Here is a 12,734-nt window from a genome sequence, read left to right on the forward strand (position 1 = left end):
TATTGCAGTGTTACATATGTCCAAATTAAGCTTCATGAAGCATTTTCTTTATTTTCTAAGCCCAATAGATGGCGATTTCTGTTCAACAAAGGGTTGGAAAAAACACTGAATTGCCATTCCTTGAGCTACTACTTCCACCACTGTTTATTTGAAGCGTCTATCAGTTAGATTAGTGTGTGTGTGTGTGTGTGTGTGTGTGTGTGTGTGTGACACACACACACACACACACACACACATATATACACACGCACACCGAGTTTGAAATGAGCTCTTCAGTAGCCCTCTAAAATTATGGCACAAACTAGAGGCTTTGAAAATCCAAACTCATTGAAGCAAACAGAATGTAGGAAGTGTCAGCAGCTCCGATGCCACAGCTGCTCCAATATTTCAGCACTGGGCCCTGGGCCCGTCTGTCAAAACTGAGCTGCTGCTGCTCGATTCCTGCAGGGTCAAAACTGCAGGCTTCAGTTTGAAGGTTTTACAGTCATGTGTTTGTGGTTGACAAGATAAGGGAGCTAAAAAAGCAATCTCTACCCGGACCTGAAGAAAATCTGCAAAAATGACAGAACTGGAGAAAGTTCAAATTCTGCATCGACATTTTTAGGCAACATTGAGGCAAATAGGCTGGCATTCTAAGAGAAAACGTCAACAAGTAGAGCGTATCAGAATAAATGCATTAGTAGTAAATTTATTATGAAAAAGATACAACCAATTAGATGGATGGTTCACGGTCCAGAAATATGTAACAGAACTTTATGAAGTGCATTTTTTTTTTTTATAGCCTTTTTGTTTTCTTTATATCTTCCAAGACTTTGCACAACAGTCACTGCTTTACTAACAACATTTAAAAAGACAGGTTGGCTTCTGTCGGCAAAATCATGAAACTAAATAAAAAAATAGCCTACAGTAACTACGATTAGAAAACTGGAGTTAAAATAAAACAAATAAAAAACTTTAAACATTCTCTTATCTTACAAACTATGTTCACTTGGGTAATAAAAAAATCAAAACAAAAAGTAAAAACCTTTGACAGCACCATTTTCTCTTTTTTTTTTTTTTTAAACTCCACTTCAATTTAAATCAATCCATTTTTGCTCAACTGTGGCAAAATGTCTGACACGATCCCCCTTAAACATGCTTAATAAAAAGGCTCAATTCATTCAGACTAGAAACGCCTCATTTTTGAGGAATGGAACACCATCTTTCTCTATACCCGCTTAAGTAGCAAATAAAAAAAAAAAAAAATAAACTTTTGCACCATGTTTTTGTCTTTCCTATCAATTCGGTTAATTCATCAATTCATAATCAACTATGATGGTGCATGCGTTCAAACACTGCAACAAAGATGAAGTGACACAAAGAAGTGGCAACATGGTTGGATATTTATCTAATTTTGCCGGAATGGTTCATGATAAATGACCGCAGAGGCCAAACAAGTGAAACTCAGCTGTATGCTGAGGTTGTCTTTGCAAAAGACAATGCTACCCCTCATCCCCCAAAAGTTCCTTGATCATGACTCGATAAGAAAAGCCATTTAACAATTCAAACAATTAAAAAAAGAAACAAATAAAAAAGGGACAAAATGCACAGTTCTCCTTCGCAGTAAAGTTAAGTAAGAAATGTAAAGACGTGTTGGTTGTCCCTGTGATTTGCTGTGCGTGATGCGCTGCTGCCCCCCCGCTGTTCCTGTTACACAAGGTGGAATAAAAAAGGAGCAGGAAGCTCTTTCAGGATTCGATTGTGCATCTGGTTCTGTGTGACAACGTTTGACGGGCTTTCGCGAAGGTCCGCGGTCCATGGGTTTTGAAATCAGAAGTGAAGACGCAGTACAAGTTCACTGATTAAAAAGTTTAAAGTTCGAGGAGGATGGAGACGGCCGCCCTCGTGTGTCCGACAGTTGTGTACATGTAGCGAAGTGTAGTGTGACGGCGGCTTTAGGAGGGGCTGGAGGGACTGTTGGAAGAGCTGGTGTCGGGAGACGCGCTGGGCTGCTGCTGGTTCTCCGGGGTGCTGTCCGCCTGCAGCGACGCCATGGCCGCCGATGAGTACTTGCACTTGGACGAGCCGCATTCGCAGCTGAACAGCTTGCTTTTGATTTCCCAGAAGTCGTCGCCGTAGTTAAATCTGAGAGGGGGAGAGAAAAAGCAAAGGATTATAGAAAAGTGCTGCCTTTATCGGACTTCCAGGGTTGAAAAACAAAACTGTTCACTGCATGTCCCGCTGAGTGAGACAGCTCTTAATAAAAATCTGTATCAGCCCCAGAATTACAGTGTATCAGGGTCCTTACTCCACTTACACCACTACATCTAAGCTGTTCATATTTTCTGTTAAATATTAATTAGGCTTTTAATTGTTAGTTAGCCTTGGCCACTACATCATATTGGCATCAAACATTTCAGTTTTCAAATCCTGTCTCTAAAAGACATAATGTCTTAAATTGGTTAAAGAAGAATTATAAAAAGTGTTACCCAAGCTCCTCTCCAGCCTTGATGTTTTCACTGGCAAAGAAGGCAATGTGTGGGAAACGAAGGTCCTGGTGTGTCGTGAACACTCGACAGGCAAACAAATTGGGCTCGCACATGTGATTGAGGAAGCGGCTGATGTTTCCATAGAAACGAGCATCGATGCAGTATAGATCTTGTGGCTGGGAGGGAAGATAAATAATAAATAATAAACTACACAGCTGAAAGGAGAATTCTGCATGGTTGATGTAAAGAAAACATGTTAGAGGAACACGCCGACTTATTGGGACTGTCTTATTCCCCGTATCCCCCAGAGTTAGATAAGTCCATACGTACCCTTCTCATCTCCGTGCGTGTCGTAACTCTGTCTGACGCCCCCACCACTAACATACAAATAACACCAACATGTTCCTATTTACATGTTGTGATTTGTATAGTCACAGTGTGTACAAATAACAAGGTCACATGAGACACAGCCATCTTCTAACCGTATACATACTGGGAACTATATTCTCAGAAAGGCGAAGCACTGCTACTTCTGCTCCTCACCCCGGGGCTTCTCAGGTGCTGCGAGCAAATTACTCCGCCCAAGTAGCAGAGGCTGTGTCTCATGTGACCTTGTTATTTGTACACGCTGTGACTATACAAATCACAACATGTAAATAGGAACATGTTGGTGTTATTTTGTCACTTATTGGGAGCAGTAGGCTAGTTGGAGCCGGTTACCTCCAGGATCTGTGCTAAGCGAGGCTAGTGGTGGGGGCGTCAGACAGAGTTACAACACGCACGGAGATGAGAAGGGTATGTATGGACTTCTCTAACTCTGGGGGATACGGGGAATAAGACAATGTCCCAATAAGTCGGTGTGTTCCTTACAAGTAGTAACTAGGAAATGATCAGAGTGAAGGTTGGAATTGGGTTTCTCTCCATTTTTGAACATGTGTTAATATAACAATCTGTTGGTCCTTTACCTTATCGTCCAGGCTGAACAGGTAAGTGTCATTCTGCCTCATCTCTGCTTCTGCTTCGGAGATGATCTCCCCGACGTACCTGTTCAGAAGCAGGTTGAGCAGTCAGTAGCTGGAGACATCACTGAAACCTTTTAATGCTAATGCTGTTTACAACATGGCAACATTTCCTCTACTAGGAGTTAGACGGTTTTATTTGGGAACAGTTCGGAGATACATTAAAACATTCCTTCTGCTAAACCAGGGGTGTCAAACTCAACTTCACTAAGGGCCACACTGGACAACATTTTATTAAAGCAACAACGTTTAGATCAGAAACATGCTGGGCCCTATCTAGCACCCGGCGCAGCGTCTTTGCTATTTTAAGAGCGTCCAGCACCCATGTCGTTTAAATAGCAAATGCACCTGTGACCATCTGTGCGCCCATGGGCGTGCTGGTCTTACAGGGAGGTGTGTTCAGGTGCATTCTGGGCGTATTGCTATCTTGAGGCAGCGGGAAGTGATCAGCGCCATTGACCAACAAAAACCTGGTCTAAAGTCAATAACGCAGCATTTCCTTGTTATTTTAACAGCGCATTAGTAAAATGCGCCTAGGCTTGTGCACGGCGCGCACACTATGCTTGTTACACACACACACACACGGAAGCGCAGCAGCACACACACATGCAAAAGATTACAAATAAAAATATGACGGTGCAACTCCGCCTTCATAATAGCAATGCGCCAAGGTACAAACACGCCTGGCTTTTAAAGGGAATGGGAGATGACACTCTGATTGGTTTATTGTATGTTACGCCCAAAACACACCTATGAATTAACGAAGACACTAAGTACAATCCTTTTGAACCATGCGCCCGGATCCTTTTTTCCGCCGTCAAACGCGCCCTAAACGCACCAGCGCCAGGCGCTTCACACCGTGCGCTTAGATCGTTAAAATAGTGCCCGTAGTCTCTCAAGACAACTGCCAAAGGAAACTGAGGTATTTTTCTTAGCCAACGTGTTTTTTTGAAATGGTACACAGAACCCTAAATGTTGCGATGAAAAAATAAAAAAGCAGTGGAAAATAGTTACAATAACGCAACGCCTCAGTGACACCGACAGCACTTGTGAATGTGAAGAAGCAGAACGCATAACTGTCTCTCCGGCACAGTATGCTGCGCTCACAGTCTGAGCTGCTGCCATCTGGCAGGAGATGCAGACCATGCATGTGTGAGAGTAACGGCTTTTCTTTTTATTTGGTGGAGGAGGACACAACATGCCTGTTCAGTGTTGTGATTAGTAATTGAATAAAAATGACTGACAGTTCAGCAAGGGTGCAAGCTGTGTTGTATTGTGCTCTTTGTGGTTAAAAAAAAAAATGAAAGGTGAGGTGCACGTATATAAACAGTGTTTTATCTGTATGTAAATGGGACTTACTCGCACACAAAGGTCCCCTGTGGTATGTCTTGTACTGCTCGGACACCCCAGCCCTTCTTCCTGGTCCTGAAGAGCTGAAGCCTGGTCCTGGAAAAGATACACAACCATTTTTTTTATTTCTCTTCTGTGGTAGATATTTAACTTAACACCCCTCACAGCCTTAATTATAAGATAGTTACAACAAGACGTTTTTATATAGTGCTTCCTTGCACAGTTCTACCACCACAGAAGTTGTAAAGTTGCATGTTGTAAAACTGTCTTCCAGACAACAGAAATCACTTGACAGAAGAAAAGATTTATTTAGATTTATTCTAGCAATGCTCTGCTGAAGACAGTAGCATTACATGCACACTAATATTCCACTATAGATCCAAATATGACCATATTCCGAATTTGATTTTCCGATTAAGACATGTGGGAGAGGCGTTCTTTGGACATGTTTACAGCGCATTTGGAATGTGTGTCTCATTCGGGGTTTTTAAAATCGCAGTTTGCGATGGTTTTCGGTCTTCGGTCTCTTGCCTGTTTACGGCTTAAAGTCAGCTCTGTGGGTTGCTATGGTTGTTGTACACAACTAGCCAATAGTTTGCTAGGCTGTGGCAGAGATGCATGCATTTAAATATATATATATATATATTCTCTCTCTCTCTCGAAGGAGAAACACACCTACTTCTAAACATTACAAAAGACTTAGGTATCAACAGCTTTTTGGATATCCACAAACATCGCAACGGCGACCTTTTCATAAAGCTGGTTAAGGGAATGAAAGAAGGAGACGGTGTTTGCACGGTCCAACAAGTCCTCCACCGGTGGAATACTTTGAAAAAAATCCTATTTTGCACAGCTGCATGTAAACAGGAATATTAGTGGAATATTCATTTTCATTAGCCATGTCAACAGCTTAAGTCAGAATATTTTTTTTTTTTTCGGAATAAGTGCAACAAACCAGAATATTATGTGCATGTAAACGTAGTCATTGAGATGAATTTTGAATACCTGAGTCCATTTTGCACTACGCGGTTCTTGCAGGTCCTCCAACAGGAGCACGCATGGTTACACTCAAAGATGAGAGGAGGCTCCTCACGGCAGAATTCAGGTAGAAGACGACCACTCTAAACGTGGAAGAAAATACACATACACGTGTGTGTGTGTGTGTGTGTGTGTGTGTGTGTGTGTGTGTGTGTGTATATATGCACACACACAGCATATATATTTCATGGTGGTCATGGTTGATAAATATTATTACACACTACATGGTATGTGGACGCTTGGCTCACATACGTTTGGTCGGGTGCTGTTTTTCATGGTTTGGCCAGGTTCGGGTGTCCACATACTTTCTGATACATCTTGTTAAAAGAAGACTGTGCTCGGTCCGTGTAGACATCTATTCTTACCTTGTCGTACCAGCACCGCAGACTGAGTTGTCCACACATGCAGATACTTGTCGAACAGTCTTCTTTACAAACACAGTACTGGTAGCCATGGATAAAGAGAGAAAATGATGCTGATCAAGTCACACTGCCAATCACAGAGGGGAAAAGAAAAAAAAAAAAAAAAAAAGATCTCTTTTGTTTCCTTTCGAATGCCTGATGAAATGGTTGTACTAACCTGTAGGTGGGTTATGTTCCTGTCGATGTTCATGGGGGAGGTGACACAGTTTTCAGGGATGTATTTGTAGTCGTCTGGGTAAGGGTCACTGTCCACAGAGTTGACACAGGGAAGGGGAACTCTCTCCTGCCCCAGAGCTATGTCACTGTAAACAGAGCAGACGTTGGTTAGGGGCTGTCAACCGCAAGGACATCTGATGCAGAGGTTGTGGCAAAAACAATGCTGGGGGGTTTGTACGGCTGCACGATTGATCCAACCGCAATGTGACTCTGTGCGATTACATTTAAGTAAACCAAAAGGTGTGCTATGTGACACTCTAGCCTCTGCGCGAACTGCAGTCTCCACGTTGTTAACACCCTTCACTTTACCAACAGTTTTAACAACAGATGAAGCCACGGTGTCTTAAGAAGCTTGTTGTTTTATTGTTCACTGTTAACTAGGGCTGCACGATATGAGGAAAACATGCGATATGCAAGCAAACAGATAAAGTGTACTAAGTTCTGCCTTTCTGCTGCTTTCAGTATTCTGCTTAAATACAACAAATTGCTTATTGAAATTAAAACAAATGAAAGGAAATTGTTTCCAAAATGTTATTCAAAAACATCCCCGAATTGACCCTCAGGTATATTATATGTCTATTTCATTCATAAAATAACTTTAGTCTGGGCGATGTGGTTGTACATCAGTAGCCGACATTAAATGACGTCCCCCTTCCATTTAGCGCGGACGTTTTATTACGCGTTTGTGTTGGCCTACGGTCTTCTTCTCCCTTGTCCCCCTGTACTTGTGTAAAGCGTCCGTGGGTCTCATGAAATGCGCTATATTAATCTTAGTTATTATTACGTTGGTTGCTACAACAATCTCTTAATGCTTTGGCTCGTGACACAGTGACAACGTTACCCGGTTTAGCTCACGATACATCCAAAGTAGGCTAAGTTACCGTATGCAACACTTGAAATGCAACAATGCTTTGGTAACATATTCTCTTATTGTAGATTAATGAGTTTCTGTCCAAGTAAAATATTCGTTGCGACTATGTGCCTAACACTAAGTCAGTAACCTACAGTGGGTAATACAGCATCGTAAAGAAAAGACCTTCACGACAGCAGGCGTGGTAAAAACACTACCGCTTCTGTCCAAAGCGGCCGCTAGAATCAACACAAACTGAAAGTTACATACAGCCACTTTAATTATCCCATTACAGTATTTCATTTGTACTGTTGAACAAAGCAAACATGTCTATTTTGAAAAGATTGTTTTTGTTATTTAATTTGGCTATTTTACCAAAGGTATTTAAACACATTTGTTGTTTATGTATTTCTTCTTGTGCTTGTTTCACTTTGTATGTTCAAGTTGAGAAATACACATTTCAAAACTGTGCATTTTCCTTCATAATCAAGCAAGTAGACTCGTGATACCATTATATCGCAATCTGTGTCCTGAAAAATCGCAATAGGACGTTTTCCTCCCAATCGTGCAGCCCTAGTGTTTTTCCATCTAATAAGCTTTGAACTCACGGATCAATGACTCAACCTGGCCTTCTTGGATATTATTCTATCTTTCTATCGGTCTCTACATGCCCACCCCAAAGCAGTCCCCCCCCCCCCCCTTTTTAACACTGCTATTTTCACAGTATGATTTCAACCTGTGAAGGACTTTTTCTTCTGCTCGAGCGAGCCTGGCGTTCTTGGTGTCCCTCTCCCTCCTGTTGGCCTGCAGCGCCGCCCAGGCCTTGGAGTTGTGGCTGCAGCAGTCTGGAGGAGTTTCTCCCTCGCGGTTCTTCAGAAACACATCAGCTCCTCGAGTCAGGAAAAGCCTGGGGAGACCACATTCTTCTGATCATCAACAACAAGCTTCTGGACAACTTTTTTTTAAATTGCTCTTTTGAATCAATCCTTTTGTTTTTAACTGTAGTTCAAAAAGCAATGCATTTGTTTTACTCCAAAAAGTAAGGGTTTGGCCTTTTCCCTGGAGGCAGCAACTCACGTGACACATTCTAAGCGATTCTCCCGAGCAGCGATGTGTAGAGGGGAGTCTCCGTGGATGTTGACAGCCTGCAGGTGGCAGCGGGCGTTTAGGAGCAGCTCGGCGATCTCCACGCTGCCTGAGAACGCTGCCCAGTGAAGGCAGATGTTCTCTTCCTAGAAAACAAAACAGCATGAACCAACAATGACACAACACTGGCTTCTTCTGTAAAGCACCTGAAACGCAGAGTGGACAGACTCCTTAGCCAACCTTGTCCCTGATGCTGATGTCGGCTCCTTTGGACAGAAGCAGCTTCACCTGGTCCACGTGCTTGTACTCCGTCGCCCAGATCATGGCTGTCCAACCTCCATCATCCTGAGGGGAAATTCATACACCCCTGTTACCCACTGGGTGCAAAGCTTCTTCCGAGGAGAGACCGTGTCTTTACATCACAGCTGCCCTAATGGCTACCTTCTTGCATCAAGGTCCAACATTTCAAACAAAGACACAACAGACACAGAGCCGCCCTTTCTCTGTGTGAAAACACACTGGAAGCGAAAGCACCGCGAACAGCTGCAAAGCCGAGCTATTTTCATTTCTCCGCCCATGTTATCCAACCTGTCTGTTCATACCAGCTGCGATCAGAAGCGGAGCAGCCGCGCAAGCCCGTGCGCTGCAGCGATCGTTTCGGCAGCTCCTCTCATTTCTTCTGCGAGCGAATGTGTAAGGCCAGGTAGGTAATCACATACAGGAAGGACACAACGCAGCCGGATACTTTACAAAATAACACGCACGTGCGCACACAAGTGGCATGTTAGCTTAGCATAAAGACTTAGTTCTCATCTGACACTCAGACAAAAAAAAAAAGCAAATACGTTTTTAAAATTGTGCAGGGCTTGCCCCCTAAAAGTGGAAGATTCGGATCATCAGTATTCTTCAAGTCGAGCAGTTGTTTTTCGTTTTCCTTTTGTCAGTGTGTGTACTTCTGGGGACATTTTGGTCCCCAAACTGCAGAGTGATCACTCCTCGCTTTCACGCTGCTCTCCGAGGTAAAATCATTCCACTATGTCATCCCGTCTGCGCCGTGAACAGGCAGCAGCAGCCCGGGACCCAGGGTGAATCTGAGTGAGATGGAGGCAGCTGCCCGGAGGAAGAGAGAGCTTTCCAAACCGTCGTTAGCGTAGTTAGGAAGCATTAGCTTGGAGGGCTAACTTGGCTTGTTTACTATATGACGTGAACGTAGCCGTCACCCTGAATGTCCCGCTGAACCCGTTCAAAAATCTGGCAGTTCAATAAAGAGTTGCTTGATAGTCAAAAAAGGAACAAATAGTCAAATATTCATATTGAACAGCCAAATCCAAGTCGACAGACAACATTCACACACAGGCTATACTACCTAAGACATGCTATACACATGCATCATACTATAGACCTTTTTCACGGCAGACATGTTGACATGTCATAGTAGGAAAAGCACAGGTGTATTCAGAACCATTAATGATGGCTGCATTCCACTTAGGAGAGGCCCTGGTATTGTGCATGCTGACTCACTGAAATAGCTTACTGGGACACTTGATGGAACTGAGCCATCGTTAAGGTTATCAGTTTCAGCTGTGCTTTTCCTACCATGACAAGTCAAAATGTCTGCTGTGAAAAAGGTCCATCGCATGCATCGAAAGTCATTTGACTTAATCATTGATAGCAAAATGATTAAGTCGGCATTTCAGTTCATCATTTGACAGGTGCATCAAAAGTTCATTGACCCCTTTAAGTTCAATCAGCCGTGCTGTCACGAGCCTGACAGTCAAATGTCAAGAACTTTACTGAATTACTGAACTCTGCTGAGGCATTATTTACAATCAGCTGTACGGTGTAAACTACCCAATATCCAACATATGCATCAATGTGTGGTCAGACAGCCTGACATATGATATGATCAGCTGGAGGAGAAAGTGACTGGACAGCAGCATTAAATGCTACTGAATGATGATGACTGGTGCGCGAGGGGAAACACACACGTAAACGAATGTGAAAGCCCTGTCGTACGGCTGAAATCACTAAGAGGATCAAAATGACTGGAAGAGAACATGTGAAACGGTACCCACCTGACAGTTGATGTTGATTAATCCTGTGGACAGAATGTGCTCAACGATGCTGTAATGGCCAGACTTTGCCGCTAGGTGGAGACACGTGAATCCTTCAACATCCTGAGAGCAGCAGAGAATCCAATTATTGACAGTTTCTCAAGTCTCGAGATGAACTTCCAGTATATATGCACGTGATTAAATAATGTAATAATCTGTTTTGCAAGAAACCACTGTTTATCAGTGTTTTTTGTCCCCAACGGCTCTAGGATTAGGCACTGGTTATAGTTAGGGTTAGTTAGTGCTATTCAGTTTTTCTGGACAACAATTCAACAACATTCTGATTTTGCTCATCACTGTAGCCTTAGCCACAAACCAGATGCAGGTTTACCTTGTGTGTGGCGCTGGCTCCAGCTCTCAGCAGGTACTGGACCGTCTCCATGTAGTTGTTCTCACAGGCCTCCATCAGTGGCGTCCGCTGATCTTCGTCACACATGTCCACGTTCGCGCCGGCCTGGAGCAGCATTTTTCATTTTAGAACACGAAATTGAGGATCTGAACCGACCTTATTCATAACCACAGGAGTAAGAAGAAGGCGGGACTGAAAGACGATCATTAAAAGAGTCTTACCTGTACGAGCATGTGGCAGATGTCTTTGTATCCTCCTTCAGCTGCAGCGTGGAGCGGCGTGCGTTTGTTCTGAGACTCCATCTTAAAGTTAGGGTCGATACCATCCACTGGAAGGGAAACGGAGAAGGAAACCATTTTGTTAAAAAGCATTTGGATAGAAACACAAGTTAGGTTCATATAAAGAACCAAGATTGATGGGGCACTAAAACAGAACAGGTGGAGTCAACATACCCAACATGAGCACAACCTTCTTGAGTTCTCCCTGTTTGGCTGAGAGGTAAAGTTGTTTGGGGTGAAAACGCAGCTTCTTGGGCCTGATCAAAACACGCAAAAAAAAGAAAAGAAAAATGTGAGTGGTTGTCCAAGTTTGTCTCAAAGGTCCAGGCTTTGGGTCATCCAGATAAATCAAGACGCCACTCTCGTGGTAGAACTTACTTCTCTGTGTCGAGAGCTACCAGGACGCTCTCTAGAGTCTCTCTAGCTGTTCCTTGAGGGACTGTAGGTGGGACAGAGGTCCCCGCCACAGCCAGCAGTGACGCGGCCCTGGACGACCCAGGAACAGCAGAGGCGTCGAGTCCCTGTGCAGAGCGATTGGACAGCGAGCTGTCGGCCCTGCCGCTGACTTCAGCCCCCGCAGCCAGACAAGATGAGCTGGACAACAAAGGAGGAGAAGTACTTAGCTGTGCAGTCTATGGATGACTTTTCATTGGGGACATTTTTGGACTTTTGGATTCATCTTAAAAATCTTCCATGGAGAAAACTACAAAAAGAAGTTGCTACCTCTGCGGACAGAGCGCCTTGATTGCGCAATAATCAGCTGACTCTTTCATCCATGTAGCACACTATATTTACACTAAATATTCACACAAAGCACCTTGCCACTGTCCTCATTAGGGGTGTCACGATACCAAAAATTCAGTAGTCGGTGCCAATACCTGTAAAATAACACGATTCTCGATGCCGATTTCGATACCACGGTAAAAAAAAAGATTCCATGTACTTGAAACATGAACTTCTTAATTAAAATATTTGAAAAATATCAAAATGTCATAACAAGACATACAAAACATGTGCAATAGAGCATAGAACAACATAATAAAGTGCAATTAATGGTCATAGTGCAACAACTAGTGTCCCCAGACACGTTCCAGTGAACGGGGGAGAGGCAAATTATTTTTTTATCCCGTTTGAATTGAGCCATGGATTACAAATATGATGTTCGTCAATTTAAAAGATCATTTTTCAACCGAAGAAAGTCTCAGTTAGCCGTAGGTTTGTCATAGTACCACTTAGTTTTGTGTGAAACCGCTCAGTGAACTACATCTCTCGTCTCACACAATTTACGTCACCTAGCTTGATTCTCAACATGCTCGCTTGTTAGCTAGCTTAGCTCTGTTCCACGACACATGTAACGTTATCTTACCTGATGGGTTTTATCCAGTGAAGTGTTTTCAGCAGATAAGCAAAAGAACGAGCGAGATCCGCTGCTCATTTGAGTAACGTTACATCCCCGGTACGATACACAGAGACACCGTAGCTTCAGCGAGACGTCATCCATGGGACTTTGAAGTGCGTAGTCTTTCTAATTACGTATTTTCACA

General features: G+C 43.3%; 1 protein-coding gene across 3 annotated transcripts in view; it reads right to left on the minus strand.

The window, feature by feature from the left end:
• Window positions 1-672: 672 nt before the first annotated feature.
• Window positions 673-12,734, minus strand: part of ehmt1b (euchromatic histone-lysine N-methyltransferase 1b) — a 38,713-nt gene continuing 26,651 nt past the window's right edge. For all 3 annotated transcript variants that reach the window (XM_078271470.1, XM_078271469.1, XM_078271471.1), the window contains exons 12-26: window positions 11,569-11,784; window positions 11,365-11,447; window positions 11,134-11,240; window positions 10,895-11,017; window positions 10,525-10,626; window positions 8,690-8,794; window positions 8,441-8,595; window positions 8,100-8,270; window positions 6,455-6,599; window positions 6,241-6,318; window positions 5,843-5,958; window positions 4,847-4,933; window positions 3,434-3,512; window positions 2,469-2,644; window positions 673-2,124 (exon numbers count right to left, since the gene is read on the minus strand). In XM_078271470.1, the coding sequence (XP_078127596.1) occupies window positions 1,935-2,124; window positions 2,469-2,644; window positions 3,434-3,512; window positions 4,847-4,933; window positions 5,843-5,958; window positions 6,241-6,318; window positions 6,455-6,599; window positions 8,100-8,270; window positions 8,441-8,595; window positions 8,690-8,794; window positions 10,525-10,626; window positions 10,895-11,017; window positions 11,134-11,240; window positions 11,365-11,447; window positions 11,569-11,784 (1,933 nt within the window). In that variant the 3' untranslated portion in view covers window positions 673-1,934. The remainder of the gene's footprint in view (window positions 2,125-2,468; window positions 2,645-3,433; window positions 3,513-4,846; window positions 4,934-5,842; window positions 5,959-6,240; window positions 6,319-6,454; window positions 6,600-8,099; window positions 8,271-8,440; window positions 8,596-8,689; window positions 8,795-10,524; window positions 10,627-10,894; window positions 11,018-11,133; window positions 11,241-11,364; window positions 11,448-11,568; window positions 11,785-12,734) is intronic.

The sequence above is a fragment of the Sander vitreus genome, chromosome 16, assembly GCF_031162955.1.
Source record: "Sander vitreus isolate 19-12246 chromosome 16, sanVit1, whole genome shotgun sequence".
In the NCBI taxonomy this organism is placed as follows: domain Eukaryota; kingdom Metazoa; phylum Chordata; class Actinopteri; order Perciformes; family Percidae; genus Sander; species Sander vitreus.